At 40.3% G+C, this 18,126-nt stretch overlaps 1 protein-coding gene across 1 annotated transcript in view; it reads left to right on the top strand.

The window, feature by feature from the left end:
• Positions 1–18,126, top strand: part of TNKS (tankyrase) — a gene marked incomplete at its 5' end in the record, with an annotated part of 141,976 nt that overhangs the window by 110,502 nt on the left and 13,348 nt on the right. Inside the window, 6 exons of the mRNA XM_082483110.1 lie at positions 6,842–7,013; positions 10,786–10,865; positions 11,911–12,056; positions 13,072–13,237; positions 15,926–16,145; positions 16,420–16,529. Coding sequence (XP_082339236.1) covers positions 6,842–7,013; positions 10,786–10,865; positions 11,911–12,056; positions 13,072–13,237; positions 15,926–16,145; positions 16,420–16,529 — 894 coding nt within the window. The remainder of the gene's footprint in view (positions 1–6,841; positions 7,014–10,785; positions 10,866–11,910; positions 12,057–13,071; positions 13,238–15,925; positions 16,146–16,419; positions 16,530–18,126) is intronic.

Genomic DNA, 18,126 nt, shown 5'->3' with positions numbered 1-18,126 from the left:
CGTGTATGCTTGCTATGTTATTCTGATGATAGCCATTCCCATTTATGATCTAGCAAAGCACTTAAGTGCCTAGCAGGAGACCACTCATAGTTAAAATTAAGCATATATTTTCATACTGCAATGGATCAGGTCCCTCTTTATTGGTCTTCAAAATTCCTTAGCTGTAAAGTGGTACAATCATAGTTTTTCATGAGTGATAGGTCATTAAGGCTTATGATGCACTTTGAAGTTCCCAGACAGGATATGCTCTAGAGTATTAATTAGCTAACTGAGCATGTTTTATGACTCTAAAATGCTTGTCTTGCTTGCATATTATCACCTGTATATATATGACCTCTTGCTCATGCTTTGAATGTAGGCAGTCAGTTGATCAGACACTCTTAACATTGATATTTCTTTGTTTCTGATTGTTGGGACATGGCAGCTTTAATCCCATTTGTTGTGTTTCTGGAAGCCTTTTCTTTGTTTACTGTTTTTGTGCCTTGAATTTTAGTTACTTCATAAGATATAGTCAGATGTACTAAGCTCTTTGATCCTGTCTAGTTGTATTTTTTTACAAGAGAGGATTTTCACGAGCTAGTGAATCTAGTCCGCCTGCAATAGCAGCCTCACAGTGAAATATACATTTGTTCTTCTAACAGCACTCTCCTGCAGTTTAAATACCTCTTTTCCATTTTGATGCTTCCTTTGCTGAGGTATTTGCAGTGAACAGATTCTTCTTAGCTTTTGTTTTGGTAGGCTAAAAGCCTCAAGCACTTAGACTTCCCTCATAAGGGAACACTGCCATTTCCTAATGATCCTCATAACCCTTCTCTTTACTAGCACCGGAAGAAATCTTGGAGCTCAGGCAATGAGAATGGAATTCATTCTCCCACTGCCTGACGTGATGGCACTTCCAACTTTAATGTAAATGCTGGACTAATGCATACTGGGATCATATTTGCCTTTTAAATAGACACGACACTGTAGTACTCAGACCCTTCCTGTATTCTTGTAGTACACAGAGAATCTCGATTATTTTTTTCTTTCTAATTTTTCATATTCGTGCCCTTCAGCACAATTCTTCTGTGTCAAGATCATTAATGAAAATATTAAAACAAAATAACCCCACAACCAGTCACTGAGCAGCCCTCCCCCTTTCAATACATTCAGTTCTTCAACCAATCTCTCTTTTTCCATATCAAATAAGACTTTCCCATGTGCTCCCTTATTAAATGCTGACTGAAAGTGTGGATGGATGAGACTTACCATATTTTCTTTACTTTGCAACCATTTCTTCTATCAAAGGAGAGGTACTGTATAAGTCAGCTTTAATCTACCTTCTGGAAACCACTACTGATTACAGAGAGAGTAACAATTTGAAAAAGATGAGTAACTGGGGCTTCAAAGAAAGTGGAACTTCCTTCTTCTGAAATGCAGTGCCAAAAGGCAGACAGCTGACCCACAAAAAGCCATCCAGTAATGGATTTAGGAGACAAAGTCATGTAAAGTTTTGTAGATTGAAAATAATTTGTGATTGTTTTAGCAATAGAGAGGAAACTGCTGTTTTCATGAGGAGCAGCTGTGATCTGTGTCAGACAACAAAAGTGAGATAATGTGAAGTATTTGTGTTTGAGTAGGCTTTTCTTGTTTTGTGAAATGGACTGAAGACTGCTTTAGGGAATTTGCTTGGGATGAACAAGAGAGAGTTTGTGGTCTTGGAGCTGGATTTAATTATCCCTAATTTTATCACTGTGTAAATCTGCTGTTTGAAGTATGTTAGACAATCAAAAAAGTGAAGGACTGCTGAATAATGTGTGCTTGATCTAGATGTATTTTACAGAAATATTTCTCAGAACATTGGTATTGGCAAGAGTGAACCTATACTCACAAATTACTTATTTTGGTGTGGCTTGCTGGCCCTTACTGACAACACAGACTAGATATGTAATTTGAACTGTGAAGAAGTCCTTGGTGCACATCAGTTGCACATCAGCACACAGAATCACAGAATGGTCAGGGTTGGTAGGGACCTCTGGAGATCATCTAGTCAACCGCCCCGCCAGAGCAGGGTCACCTACAGCAGGTTGCACAGGACGGCGTCCAGGTGGGTTTTGAATGTCTCCAGAGTGGGAGACTCCACAACCTCTCTGGGCAGCCTGTGCCAGTGCTCTGCCACCCTCAAAGTAAAGAAGTTCCTCCTCATGTTAAGATGGAATTTTCTATGTTCAAGTTTGTGTCTGTTACCTCTTGTTCTGTCACTGGGCACCACTGAAAAAAGACTGTTTCCCATCCCACATGTTAGCATGTGATGTCTAAGCAATACCCATTCTGTAGTCAGTGAAGATATTTTCATTAGCTTGTTACTTGAGTTTGCAGAAGTTGACTGTCAACTATGCATCTAAAGCACAGCTGAGAAACCTTGGGGTTTCTTACAATTTTCTTCAAGAATGTTGGTCATGAATATCTGTGGTTTTAAATGCCATACCCAGTTTTTACTTGTTTGCCTGAACTGCAGTGTGAAACAGCATTTAACACCACTGCTTGTTTGATGTTTAATATCCTCAAATTGCCTTGATGAAAAATAAAATCATAGCATCTTTAAAGAATCCTCAAACGTACACTATTTTTTATTAGACCTATGAGCAAATCTTCAAGTGCCATGATGGTATCTTTGAAAATGGTTGAAATCCTTTATTTAAAAAGAAAATCATTTGAAGGTGGTGAACTAATGAAAAAGTAGCTTTCATCCTGTTTAGTTGTATTGCCAGATAGTTGGATACCTCTTATAACTAGCGCCTTGTCTGAATTTACAGATTCATGGGGAATTTAATATGTTCAGAAAGCCATTTGGCTTTCTAGCAGGGCAGAAGAAAAGGATTAAGGTCTTTTCTGAACTGGAATGATTGTTGGAAAGAAAGACCTGCAAGCATGCAAGTTCACTGGTATCTTGTGCAAGTGTGGAGATGTCATGAATGCTATTCGTTTAACTGTGTTATGTTTCTAAAGGGTACTGTTGAAACTATTCTTCTGTGAGAGAAGATGAGGTCATGTTAGACAGACAGTGTCCCTGTTCATGATGGTAGCAGAAATGGCTTCATCCTGTTCTGCTAGAAGGGTCTTGCTTTATGGATCTTTGCATACTACAGTTATTTCTGTGCGTTGGCGTAGCATGTTGCCAGCCTTTCATGATCATGGATTTGAAAATGGTCGCCATTTATCTACACCCACAGGACAGACTTAAATGGTTTTGAATAACCTTTTTGTGTAATAAATTTGCTTCCAACATTTCAGGTAAAGGTATAGATTTTTCTAATGAAAGACTACGCTTTGAAAAATTAGATTACCTTTCAGAAATGTAGCAGGTTTTGGACTATGTGAACTGTGTGATCTGTTGCGATTGTGTGGTTCAACTTTTCTCACTGCTTAGACATCCAGACTTAGGGACGTTAATCTTGAGCTTTTATGTAAAAGGGCAACTGCGGAACATATGACTGGATCATGCAGGAGCTTTCAGAGTGAAACTAGACCTTTTTTCTTCTTTTTGTTTCCTTTTTTTTTATTTCTGACAGAGCTTGAAATTGCCACCAGCGCCTCTTCACTCTTACCCTGTTTATTATCAGTGATGCACAAAGACACAAGACATACTGCAAGTTGTCTTCAGAATAAATGCATCGGGAGAGCAGGCGTCAGGAGAGCAGTTAGAAAGCTTGCATTGCAGGGAAGGATACCGTGATACTGGAACTGTTGGCAGAGCATGAGTTTCATGTGTGATTTTTAGAATGTACATCTTCTAGAAAGATGTCACAGAGAAAATTGCAGTGCTTGGAAGCTGTTGCATTTTGTGCTGCTGTAGTGTCAAAGAGTAGGAGGATATTTAGGGCATTTGATACCGAAAAAAAGCTGATATGCTTATGAAGTCCTGCAAAATGTTTCCTGAATGGGTCCCAGCTGTTGAGCTGCCACAAGTGCCTGGCAGCCAAGGGAATATTGCTGTAGCTGTGTACGCTGCTCCAAGGTAGCAGCAGTGCGGGAAGAAAAATCTCTTCAGTGTCTCACGATACAGGAGCATTTCAGTTTCTCTACTGCATCTATCCAGGATGGGGAAAAGGAAATTGAAGGGATAAACAGGAGGAACAGAAGGAATTCTGCATTGGGAAATGCTATATAGGACAGTATTGTTGCATGAAAAGCCTTGCTGAAAACCACTTTTCTTTCAATAACTGCATTCCACTTTTATGTCGCGATTTCAGCAGTGGAGTGACTGCTTTCATGCTCAGAGGTGAAGAAGCCAGAGGCAGTGTGCTGTGGAATAAGAGCTGTCAAATCTGTCATTTTTAACTCCTTGCAGAAAGCTTGTCTGTGAAGTAATTCAGAGCTGCGGTCTTCTAATTTCAGACTGCTTATAAAGGAGACCAGTTGAATATTTCACATTTTTTTGATTAGTGCAGCTGGAACAATCTGCCTTCTTAGCACACAAATAAGGCAGTACACCTTGGATATTTTACATTGTCACATAGAGTTTAAACTTCTAGCTTTGAATTTGAAAGGCCGTGTTTTTAGACCTAGCAGTGGTTAACCCAAGCATATGTCTGACCAGGTTTGATTTTTATGAGACTTTAATTTCAGTTTGTATTTGTAATGCTCAAATTGATTTTCATTTGGAAATAAATCCTGCTGCTTTCAGCCTTAGTGCAGTACATTCTTGGGTTAGTTTTAGACAAGTGCTGCATGATTGGTGAGAGCAAATCTGCCTCAAAGTGAACATACTCCTCATGAAATTGCCTTTCAAAGCCTAATTCTGCTCCTGAGGGAAAGAACAGCTTCATTTGGTGCAGGCTTCCCTCTGTCAGCTGCAGCCCTCTTTATCCCAGAAATAAGCAGGCATTGCTTCAAATGGCTGGCGTTCTTCTGCCACAAGAATCGATTGTTGGCAAAGATAATTATTTGGAGGTGAAAGGAGACCTGCAAAAGACACGTGAGATGATGGATCTGATGACTCTGCCAGTGTTCTTTTCAAATGAATATTAACATTTTTTCCAGGTACACACTCAGTATCGAATTGTGCACTGGGAATGCCTTTCTGCTGTTTTTCAACGATTTGTTCAGTACAGGCATGTTTAACACAGGAATTCAATGTTACAGAAGATGTTAGTTATGACTCTCTCTTGGGCAAATGGACTGTTATCAGCTACTTCCAGAATCTACAAGTCTCGTTTCATTCTGCCTTTACCATCACTAAACCCGTATAACTCCAGACTTCTGCTTTTCTCAGTGCCCTTATCAGTGGTGAAAGGTATCCGATGTCCTGAAACAGATGAGGATCACCATCTGAACAAAATGATGGATTTGGGACGTTCAGCATCTAGTTAATATTTATGATAGCAGAAAGTTTTTATTTAAAACAAAACTTTTAGGGAAATCCCATTAGGGTGGCATGAGCTGAGCACGGTTAGAAGAAAGCAGACCTGTTCTCCTGTACATCTTCCTGCAAGAGAGGTTTGTGATCTGGGAGATTCCTGCTTTATCAGTCTGTAGAATTGTTCAGGGATATAGAAAAATTTCAGGCAATATCGAATCACGTTCCACTTTGTGGTAGTTCTTTGTTCTTTCCTGTGGCTTGATATTGTTGTATTGCTGGTATTTTACTTATTTTTTTTTTTTTTTACCCTATCTGGTAATAGATATTTTCTATGTAGTTACTCCCTTAATTAAATTTCATTTAGTTACAGAATACACATCTTACACAAAACGTTTTTTCACTATTTTTAGTGGAAAGGTACTAGGATTTGCAGGCTGCATTTTAGGTGAGAAATAACAAGCAAAACCTTTGTTCACTGCTACCACAAAGATTTTGAGAAGGTAAAAAGGTGGGTTTTTTACAGTAACAGTCTATTATGCATGCGGTTCACAGCCTGCAATCCTTAGGCTTGGAAACAGATAACAGGTTCTGAGTTGCTTGCAGAGAATATAGAGTAGTTCTGTATTTCATAAAGTGGTAAAAAAAAGCTGTTGGACATTTGCATTTAAATTTGTCATGAAATCGCTGCTAGGTACAAAGTATCTTCTTGAAAGGTTATTTTCATGAGGGTTTTTTTCTGCTTTTTAAAGCTCTCTATTATTCTCATCCTTTCTCTGATAGTGAACCCGTGGAGATGCTTCTAGTTATTTAGATACTCTGTTAGATCTTGACAGACAGATAGGTTTCCATTATATCATACTCTTTGAAAGTGATACTCCATTTTGCCTGTTTATACAGTCTTCTGTTGAATAGAATTATATCCAGTTATACTTAACATTTCTGTAAAAGGACAAAAAGTGAGGAAGAAATGGACTGTTTGTATCCAGCCTCTCCCCACCCTCCCCACCACCCCCCTTCACGGAATTCCTAATCTGACGTCTTTGTTTTGCTTTAATTCTTGGTAGTGAGTAATGGTGAGTTAATTCCCCTTCTGAGGATGACAGATGGTAATTTCCTTAAAGTTGGAAGGTCATTAATTGTTTGGTTAATTATTTACCTCTCTTCTGTGAGAATTTTGCTTTTCGTGCAGAAGGTTGATCTTCATTAAATTTGTTTAAAAACTTGATCATTATTTTAAGTATCATTTGGGGGGATCCTGTGTTGTCTGTTAGCCATGCAAACAAATAACCTGCGTTGTTAAAAGACAGGAAAGCATCAGTGATAAATTATCTTTATGTTGGAGTATTTACCTGTTTTGTCATTTGGTTTTATTTAGTTGCAATGCAGAGGTATTGATAGATAAATGCTGGAAAATACTTGTTATCGCCCTTCTTATTAAGGGCAGGGACAGATGCGGGCTTTTAATTGTAACTGTATTTTATATTACTGCTGATTTTTCAGATGAATGCACTGGACACACTTGGTCAAACAGCGTTGCACAGGGCTGCGTTAGCAGGTCACTTGCAAACCTGCCGGCTTTTGCTGAACTATGGCTCTGATCCCTCCATCATCTCTTTACAAGGCTTCACAGCGGCACAGATGGGAAATGAAGCAGTGCAACAGATTCTAAGTGGTGGGTAAAAATAAACGCTTGTGTATTTGAACTCCAGCTTCTCCCTTTACAGCTGTGGATCTTATTTCTTTTTCAGTGCAAGAGACTGGCAGTAGTTTTCTCATCACTCCCCTCTGCCATCGTGTGCGCATATCTGTAGTATGTACTGTGCGATACTTTTCAGGGGAAAAAAAAAAAAAACACAACAAAACAAAAAAAGCCCTGCTCAATTTAGTGATTTTGTGCAAATTGGGAAGAAGATAAAGATCTTTTGGATTTAGAGCGTGCTGCTGTATGGGGAGATTCTAAGAAGGCAAATGTGGGGACTGGGTTTTTTTGGTAACAAGTTCCAAGGCAACTGGAATATTGCTGGACATGTGAGAAACCTTTTTCCTCTCATCAGCCACCCTGTTAGGTACTCCATACTTTAGAAGTCACAAGCAGAGTGTTACTGGCAGAAAAATACTGACAATTTCTATACCGTTTGAACTTTTACTTCAAATCTCTTGCTTTTCCAGCAGAGGAAGATTTTACTGTGAAAGTGCTCTGGATACTCTTTAGATAATCATTCATATTTTGCATTAAAGTGGTGAATAGATGTTGGAAGAGGGTGCCACTATTTTTCACAAAAGTACTTGAGGGTTTGCATCCTCTTACTCATGTCATGTGAGTTTCTGCGAGTAGGGAGACCCATTGTAGCTAGAAACCCCATTTCCTTCAGCATTTTCAACAATGTTCAATGTTGCCTTAAAGCAGGCAAAAAAAAAAAAAAGGGCATTTTACAGCAGTGCAAGGAAGACTGTTTTGAAGTGTATCCACTGCTGAGATGTAGCTGGTTACATATAGTGTGTGACTGTATGTATGTGTATTAAAAGAGAAGAATGTTAGCTTTGAATCAGAAAGGAAACATATCCCCTGCTGTTAAAGAGAATAGGAGTTTGATTTTTAAAAAAATAGTAAGCTTACATGTATTCTGAAAGCATTTTTTTGATTGTGAATTAAAAATTCATTTTCACTGATTTACCTTTTCTGGGAAAACTAGTTTCAGATGTTACACTGTAGTGGTTTTCATTGGACAGGCAGCAGCCTTTCTCTTACATCCCTGAAGGTGTTCAAGACTGAAACATTCAAAAGCTAAAAAATACCCTTGTAGTTTAGGGTTGTTGGCACTTTGTTCTCTGTATTTCAAAGCTAGTAAATGAATGCTGAAGTTATTTACCAAATATTACTGCATGTTCATTTTGTAAGAATGGGTTAAAGAAATATTTTTTAAATGTGGGAGTTTTTTTGATAGAGAATGTTACCTGACTCTTGAGTTCACAGCTTAAAATATTTTCTGTACAGTATTGGATTTTTTTTTTCTCACATTGATTGCTGAGCTACTTCCCAACTGTGAAATAACAACCATGAAAACAGCTTTCTGATTGCATAGTGACCAGTGGCTACCACTTTATCATAAAATCATAGAATGGATTAGGTTGGAAGGGATCGTAAAGATCATCTAGTTCCAAGCCCCGTGCCGGGACGTTTTACTCTAGCTGCTTGTGATTTTAGTTGCAACTGGTAGGAGTATGGCCATGTAATGTAAGAAAGCTCGTAAAGCGAGCTCGTTAATTTTTTCAAATACTTATTAGAAAATGCTGCTAGTTTTGCTTTTCTTAAAAAGTAAGATTTGCTTTGGTTTTTTGCTCAGTCCAGCCTTTTGGCACTCAAGTTCTATCTAGTGGGATTGAAGTGTCTCCTTCCTGTAGTAATTTGATTGTGATTCTGATTGATTTCCTTTTTACCTTCACCAAAGTCAGGGTCTTGGCTATCTTGTGAAGACAAGGACAGGAGTCCAGAGAAGAGAGAAAGAATTGCTAAGGAGTAGAGCTTTGGATCCAGTATAGGACTTAGCCTCGCCTACTCTCTCCCTGCCTCAGGACGCTGAGGTGGTGGTGCTGTTGGGGAGAGCAAGGGAATGCAAAGAACTTAAGGTGAAGAAGGTGTGAGCTGAAATCTTAACCCGTTCCAACAGCAGCACTTTGATGCATTCTGTGTTCTGCCCAGAGTCACTAGCATTTATGTTGAACCCCTGCTGCCATCCTTCTCTTGCAGCATGTGTTTGAATCACTTACAATCATAGAATCATTTAGATTGGAAAAGACCTTTAAGATCATTGAGTCCAACTGCTTTCCAGTGGAACTGCTCCAGAGGATTGAGGTAGACTCAAGGAAAGGAACTGGCAGCTTTGGCTGTATTAAAGGTGCCACTGTCCCTCTTCGCTGAGCTTTCTCAGGCTTTCCTTCAACTGAGAGCATTTCTTCACCTAACAGTTGAGCTTGTAGGAGTTGCTTCTCACTTCTTCCTCCTCTTCTTCCTGCAGTGAATATGGAGTCAAGGAGGTAGCAAAAGGCCACAAAACACTGATCAAGAAGAGAAAATAGGGCTGCAGTAGGAAATACTATGTCAAAGTGAATAGATAATTTGACGTCCTTCTGTAAGGATAGCTAGTTAAGAAAACAAATATCCCTTTACCCATTTTCCACTCCTGTGATACAGTCACAGATTACATTGCAAAGTTAGGAATTGACTGGATTCTGCAGAGACTGTGTTAATCTGTAAGAAGTACCTTCTCAGAATATCTCTGCAGTTTCCTCCCGGGACATAGTACCAGTTCTCTACATTTAAAGAAGTCGTCTTAGTATTTTTGATGAGTAGCATGGCCATCTAGAATGAGTTTAGCCTGTAACAACACTCTGCCTTTCTTACAGCATTCTTACAAAGGATTGCAACCCCAAGTTCACCTTGCCCCACTTGTTTTGCACTAAACAGTCGTTTCTGTCACTGATCAGGCAACATGCTGCCAAAACTTTTACTCCATAAATCCTTGAGCTTGAGAGGAGTGGCTTCTACAATAGAAAGCAGTTCCTATTAAAAATGAAGTGAACAAGATTACCTTTTCAGCTCCTTTTTGAGCAACACTGAAGAGCTCTAGGAACTGCTCCTTTCCAGCCACTTCCAGAGGAAGACCTCTTCCCTCAGTGTATACTTACTTTCTCACAACCGGATTTCTAATGAGAAGTGGGGTAAAAAAGAGTTTTGAGGCCAAAACCCATCATTGTCTTACAGTCATTTAAAGAGGAAAAAGGTATCCCTCTAAAGGTCTCCTTTTAATCACTATGTCATTCTTCTGATTCTGTTTTTAACCACCCCATGTTTATAACAAGGGACAGATCTCATTGTTGTGATGAAGCGCAGTACACAACTGGAGCATCACAAAGCAGGCAGTCACCATGTGGCCAGGGCCATCTTAGAAATGCCATCCCATCGTCACTGCTTCGTAGTACAAGACGTATCACAAGTGGAGAGTGCAAAGGCTGTAATTCAGCTGCTGAATTAAGTGCATTTAACCCTGGCTGTACACTGGCGCATCATGCAGTTTGCTGAAGTTGGGAGAGGTGCGTTGGGAGAGGTGCTTTGGCAAAATTTTGAATCTGTCCCAGTGAGCGTGTAGATTTCTTAAATGCAGAAATGGTCGGTTTTACCTTGCATAGGATTAGCAAAGCATTGAAATTCCGTTTGGCAGAACAATGTCAGCTCTAGAGGCTAAATCTGACTGGTTTACACTGAAACTAAGGCTCCTTATTCAGCCATTTAGGCGATATGAACTTGAACGCCACAACTCTAGCTTCATTTTTACAAAGGACAACAGGCTTTTTTTTTTTTTTTCCAGTTTGGAAAATATGTTGAGCACAAGTTAGTCTAACTTAGTGATCCTAAGTAATCCTAAAACATCTTTTTCCCTGTGTAGAAAGTACACCTGTGCGCACATCTGATGTGGATTATCGGTTGTTAGAAGCATCCAAAGCTGGAGACTTGGAAACTGTGAAGGTAGGTTTGAGCAATTCATGTTAATTTTCCACTTTGTATTGCTGTGAAAAGCGGTGGAAGCCTCTGCTACAAGAGTTGTGGAAGTAGTGCCCAGTGGATGATAAATCATAAAAAATGGGAAGGCAGACTTCTTCATTATTTTTTCTAGAAAGTAGTGCGTAAAGATGTGCTGAGGTGTTTCTCTTGAATTTTTGGTTGTTCATTCTCCCAGTCCTTCACACAGTCGTGTCTTCGATGCACGCAGATGCAATGTTGCAGATGCAGCCGTAATTCTTTGAAGTGGACCCTGTGATCCTCAGAATGACAGTTTAGTAGAAACAAGCCTTAGGTGCAGGTTTCAATCAGAAGGCAAGCAAACAAAAGTGTTAACAGGTAGCAGACTTCAAATTTTAAGCCATCCTTAATCTGAAGGTGAAGGGTCAGGCTGTGGAATCCCAGCATCACAGGAAGATTTGATCTTGTCTTTCATACTTGGTCTGTGGGCAGAGTAGCCTACAGATAGACTGTTCTGCATGCATTCTCACCTTGAACTTCAACGTGATAACGCGTTAACATTCAAACAACAGCAGTTTTGTGCACCAGCAGCTCTTTTGACTGCCAAGCTCAATATTTCTAGATTTCTGAAGAGAACATAAGGTGGAAATGGTAACATATCTGGAGAAAGTGACGTGGCCTTGAACCTGGTGCTTGATGATTTAGAGGCTCACCCTTTCTAATACATTAGGAATGTCTTCATACTGCTTCCATCATTTAAATCTTGTTTGTTATAGAAGTAGTTTCAGCCATAAATTTAGAGCAGCTTTTTTTTCACTTTGCCTAAGTGGAAAGAAACTTCCTGCAACCTAACTTCTAAACATTTTTACATAATAATAAATGGATTAAATTTTGTGTTGGGGCGTTTGGGGTTCATAGTTTGGTTTTTTTGTCTTTTGGTGTCTTATGTTTGTTTTGTTTGTTTATTTAACTGTGTTTTGTTTGGTTTGTGGGGGTTATTTGTTTGGTTTAGTTCTGTACTAGATTTTGGTTTCTTCTTTTGTCTTTGCAGCAACTTTGCAGCCCTCAGAATGTGAATTGTAGAGATTTGGAAGGCCGTCATTCAACGCCACTGCACTTTGCTGCAGGATATAACCGTGTATCGGTTGTGGAGTATCTGTTGCACCATGGGGCAGACGTGCATGCCAAAGATAAAGGGTACATTTAATTCCATGATATGCTCTGCTGTTTTCTATTAGTGTGAGACTCCTACCCTCCTCTATTCATTTTGCTTCAGATTTCAGTAACCATCGTGTTTTTCTCTTGAAAATTTTTCTTTCTTTCTTGTTCTGCATTGTTCCTGACATCACTGTAGAGAGACATCACTGTAGGGAGATTTTTAGACCATTAAGGCATACTTAGCTTTCTGGCAAAGCTGTGGTCAAGTATGTATCTGGCACTGTAATACATGATCCTTCTCTTCCCCCTTTTGCCCATTTTGGAAACTTTGTTCTGCTTAAAAGCAGCCTTACTTCAGGTGATCTAAAATTAGTCTTGAATTGCATGGGGTAAAATACCAGCGTTCTCTGGCCATTTTTCTAATTCTGTTATTTAGCTTTTATTATTAAGTTACTTATTCAGTTAATAGTCAGTTAAATGATACAAACCATTTATGGGGTTTTGCATTATTTGCAAAGCAATCGTAGAATAGCATGATTGTTTGATCTTTCACTCCAATATATTGGTTCAGGGTGGGGGATAATTAATTTCCAATGCTAAAACATTTACAATTCTGAATTTTCAAGCTCTTCCTGAAAGAAATGTTTGAGTATCTTTCTGTATCTATCAGGTGTGCAGTGCTCACTAATAACTCTACTTTAAACCATTGTATAGTGTTTTACCTTTTCAGAAATTTACCCTCAAATATCCAAAGTCAGAACATCAGTGATTCTTGCAATTTAGTCTTTGGCTGTTGCTAACAGCATTGACATTAATTGCTTGTGGAAGTAGTAACATTGGTGCTTGCTGAGTATTTAAAAGTCTCATGGATGAGAACTGAAGGAGGATAATGAAGTTTTAATTGATGTTTTAATAGCAGGGAAATAAAGCTCTGAAAATTGGAGAGACTGAAAGATACCACTAATGTCTGGTGGAAGTTTCATCTACTGGAACTTTGTATGATTGCATATTGGATTTTATTTTCTGTAGCTATTAATACTTTCTCTTTGATTAGTGGCTTAGTACCGCTGCACAATGCCTGTTCTTATGGACACTACGAAGTGGCTGAACTCTTAGTGAGGCACGGTGCTTCTGTCAATGTAGCGGACCTGTGGAAATTCACTCCTCTACATGAAGCAGCAGCAAAAGGAAAATATGAAATCTGCAAACTGCTTTTAAAAGTATGTGCTGGAGTTCTCAGATGTGTCTTTAAATGTGTTTATGTTTATTTTTGCTGAAGATTAATTAATTAATGCAAAGTTAATGGCATTCAGTGAGTTCTTTATGGTGTCTTTGAATGTATTTTCATCTTACAGTTGTCAGATGGTTTCTTGTGTAACATCAGTTCACTTACAGGGAATCACCAGTACAGTTACTTTTTTCAAGTACGTGTATTGATACTATTAGCCAAATAGGACAAGACTCTCAAACAGGAAAAAGCAGCTGAATTTGTGTAAAAATACAAAAAACCCACCTTATCCTATTTAACCCTTTGTGGAACAGTTACTGCAATTAAGTAAACCTTTGTAAATACTTCCATGAGAGTGTGTTACAGAGCAATAACTGAAGGTGGGTCCTAAATGGTGTCTGGCATGTGAGAAATTTAAAACTGTTATGTTAATGTGTAATTTATCAAGCTCCTGGAGGAAATGCATGTTAATATACTGTGGAATAAATACTCATTATAATTAGTGGAAGAACCTGTAAAAAGCATGAGGTAATGCCAGCATGTTTCCAGTGAGAAACATGAGTTTGAGAGACTTCTTAACGTAAGGTCATATCCATATCCTCCCGTGGATAAAAGAGGGTGCTAGAGTAGAATTTCTTGCCAGTGCTATTTCCTGTTTTAGCCTTGCCTACTTCGTGTCCCTCTGAAGTGCCGCTTTTAAAATAAGAGTAAGTCAGAATGTGGATAGTCTTAAAATGATGATGCCCTTCCCCATCCACTTCTCTTTTCATTTGCTGCTGCAAAGCCCTGCTGTTTCCCTCCTATCTCATTAATTATTTCACTTGATTACCATAAAATCATTCAGAGAGGGTCACATCAGTTTGAAACACATCTGCAGTAGAAACCAGAAGATACTAAGAGATGCCTGTGGAGTCGGTGCGATGATGACCCTGGTAGTAACACCTGAATACAGATGTTAGCTCAAGCTATAGGAGCACTCATCATTTCTCGAGCACAGCGCTACTTTATAGACACCTGGAGGTCTCTGGAGTTTTCTGATCATTCCACTGGGAATGTAGCCATTTTTTGTGCTCAAAGGATCCCGAATGGATGTACAACAGGAAATAGAAAAGTGCTGAAATCTTTCTTTTTGAAATCACTCTTGCACAAGAGCCAAGTATGCTGTTCAGGTGACGGTTTTGTAAACGCTCTGGGTGTCCGTGTATATGTGCTCACGCTGCAGTTTGCTCAGGGCTTCTCCTGCTGTGTCTCTTACGCCAGCTGGCAGTGCTGTCAGTTCTGCTGAGCTGTGGATGTTGAACTTGACTCCTCCTGACTTGCGCTCTTTCTGTCCTGTTCTGCTTGAAGAAGGAAACAAAAATATACAGGCATTTTAGCGAGGTTTCCTTTTTTCATCACCTTTCTTTAAAATTACCACCTTCATTTGTTTCTATGCCTCTGAAGAAGTCTCAGAAGACACTGCCTCTTCATTTAGATATTTATTCTGAGGAGTATTTGAATAGTTCCAATTTTGATGAGTTTTAAATTAAGGGATCTAAGGTCGCGTGTTGGAGAAGTCATTGCAGTTCAAAAGGCTTTGTGCAAAGAATGCTCTTTTCCCAAAAGCACCATAGATGTGGAGCTGGTTCTGTGTAATCAATACTCTGTCCCGTTCTGTCCCTTGCTGTTTACCCTTTACACCCTGAGCATTGCTGTACTGCCTCTGAATACAAGGCAGTTAATTCCTTCTGCTCTCCCCATCCCCAGCTCATTCCCTTTGGCTCACACTAACACAGCTTTGCCAGCATCCCCAGTGAGAAATGGCAGGGTAGACTTGCTGGCAGGGGTTGGACCACTCTGATTATTCGGAAGGGGCCAGCCAGAGAACTGTAGTGCCAGCAGCTGCCTCTGCCTTATCTATCTTTGTTTTTTCCCCACTGCTGCTGAGAGCGAACAGGGAAGGAGCTGTCCTCCCACAGGATTGTATGTGGACATGACTCACACCATATGCTGTATGTAGATGTATGCTTCCCTCCTCATCCTGTGCTCCAGTGCTGTGTTCTTATCACTGCCTTATCTGCATGTTTTACCTGCACAGATATACTCAAGCAGTCATTCAAATCTACTTTCCCACCAAAATGTTTTCTTCGCTGCTTTCCAGGACCTGTAAACTGCTGTTACCTATTGGAAAGTGTAGAAATTAGTATTTTTCTAGTTCCTTTCTGAACCAAGTTCCTTTCAATGGCAGGGTGGCATTTAGTGAGTCCTGGGGCCTGGCTTCGCTCGCTCAGAAAGGTGTGCTGAGGAAACACCCCTGACAGCCAGTTTGCAGGAGGAGGGAAGGACTGGCCAGCAAGGAGTTTGCAGTTGGCTTTTCTTTAGCGCCTGGCTGTGACAATAGGGTATAGCTATGTGCAGAATATGCTCCTGAACCTACTTCATTTGCAAGTAGAGCAGTGGCAGCTCTTGCAGGGGGCTGCCGTTCTTGCCTGCGGACTTGAGATTCGCACAGCTGTGTTGCGGACCAGTGCTTTAGGCCTAGCCTCCTGGATTTATTCTCATGTGCCTACTAATATATACAGTTGTTACTTCATGATGGCTGGGCAGCAAAATCCCCTGCTTCCTATCTTGTGCCACAAAAGCTTACGTGCACTGCTCTGCTCATGGTTGTGACGGTAGCATTCCACTTTGCTCTTTGCAGCATGGCGCTGATCCAACAAAAAAAAATCGAGATGGCAACACTCCTCTAGATTTGGTGAAAGAAGGGGACACAGATATCCAGGACTTACTGCGAGGAGACGCTGCCTTGCTAGATGCTGCCAAGAAGGGATGCCTGGCACGAGTGCAGAAGCTATGTACTCAAGACAATATCAATTGCAGAGACACCCAGGGAAGAAATTCAACACCACTACATCTTGCAGGTGGGTGACTCGCCAGGTTTTGAAGGCTTTTATATATATGATAGGGCTACAGAAGTTAATCCCCAAAACCAGGGTTGGTATATTAAGAGTTTCACAGAGGATTGTCCCGTGCAGAGAGTTGTTAACTATGGCAGCTGTATTTCAGGAGGTGATACAGTTGCTAGAAAAGAGGAGCTTTTGCAGTTGAAAAATTGCTTTAGCTTTTCTGTCTAATAATTTTTCTTCAGTTTAGCTTTTCTAATACTTAATTTCTTTTCCTGTGCCTTTTCTACAGCTGGTTACAACAATTTGGAAGTAGCTGAATACCTTCTTGAGCATGGTGCTGATGTTAATGCCCAGGACAAAGGAGGATTAATTCCCCTACACAATGCAGCATCCTATGGGGTAGGTGCAGGCATTCTTGCCATGAGTAGACTAACAAGGAACTCCTTAGAGTCATACCCACAGGCCTTTATTCTGCAGCTGTCTTGCTGTGAACATAGTTCAGGTTTTGACAGTGTGAAATATTTGGACTAAGTTGCTGTTGTGAGTCCTGTTTGCAGTCCTACGGATCTAAATAAGGCAGAGATTCAGGTGTGCTGTAGCAGTTAAAGGCTGTGGTTTGGAAAGCTTTTATGCAGGCAAGCAGATACACAGCATTGAACAGCGTTAAATTTGGAATGACTGTTGAAACGCAAAAGACCTCTCAAGTTGTTGCCGAAAGACTTGTGCCCCTGTACTCAGCACTGGTGAGGCCACACCTCGAGTATTGTGTCCAGTTTTGGGCACCTCAATACAAGAGAGATATCGAGGTGCTGGAGCGAGTGCAGAGGAGGGCAACGAAGCTGGTGAAGGGCCTAGCAAACAAATCATATGAAGAGTGGTTGAAGGAGCTGGGACTGTTTAGTTTGAGGAGTAGGAGGCTGAGAGGAGACCTCATCACTCTCTACAACTATTTGAAAGGACACTGTAGAGAGGTTGGTGCTGGTCTCTTCTCACAGGTAATTAATGACAGAACAAGAGGGAATGGCTTCAAGCTCCAACTGGGTAGATTTAGACTGAACATTAGGAAAGAATTTTTCACAGAAAGAGTGGTCGGGCATTGGAATAGACTGCCCAGGGAGGTAGTTGAGTCACCATCCCTGGATGCATTTAAGAGATGTTTAGATGTGGTGTTGGGGAATATGGTGTAGGGGAGAACTTTGTAGAGTAGGGTAGATGGTTGGACTCGATGATCCCAAGGGTCTCTTCCAACCTAGACAATTCTATGATTCTGTGATTCTATGACTTGGATGGAAGGAAGAGAGCAGTACCAGGGGATTGTGTCTAGGTGATGACAGGGAAGTGGAGGTCTGTCATAGCTGGTCTTCGGTGGGGAGCAATTGCTAAAGCTAAAGTGTTGAAGGACTACTGAGTTTGTAGTATGTTTGTCCTCCTGGGCAAGCTGTCTACTGCTGTGGGGATGCAATGGCCGATTCAAACCATTTTGGATGAGGCAGGCCCTCCTTCCTCCATATAGGAGGAAGCATCTGTGTGCATACCAGTTGCACAGATGCATGATAGATTGCTTATAACCAGCTGTTAATTGTGATGAGGTGAGAAGGAAATCTCTTGCAAATAATTGTACAGAGACAGTGCTTGAGAAGCTCCCAGCAGTGTGCTTATGGGAAGACACAGGACATGAAAGTCAAGAAGAAGTGTTTTTTGATGGTCTCATGATATGCTTTGTCTGTTACTACTGGACCCTGGCATAAGAAGAGCAAAAGCTGGGAGAGATGATCATAATAGAACCACAATGGCTTTTGTTTGAGACAAATCAAATAAAAAGTACAGTGTTCACCTTGTTTTTAAAGAGAAGTTATCAATGAAACTCAGCCTGCATCATTTGCACTGGTTCGCTACGTCAGTCTGGGATTCCAGTGTCTTAAAGAGCAAAAAGCTCCAAATCCTGCTGAAGGTTTAGAAACACAACACAGAATTCTTTTATGATACTGGGTCCTAA

This window comes from Vanellus vanellus (assembly GCF_965231255.1).
Source record: "Vanellus vanellus genome assembly, chromosome: 4".
Classification (NCBI taxonomy): domain Eukaryota; kingdom Metazoa; phylum Chordata; class Aves; order Charadriiformes; family Charadriidae; genus Vanellus; species Vanellus vanellus.
Note: the sequence above shows the minus strand (reverse complement) of the source record. Positions and strands in the feature narration are given on the sequence as shown.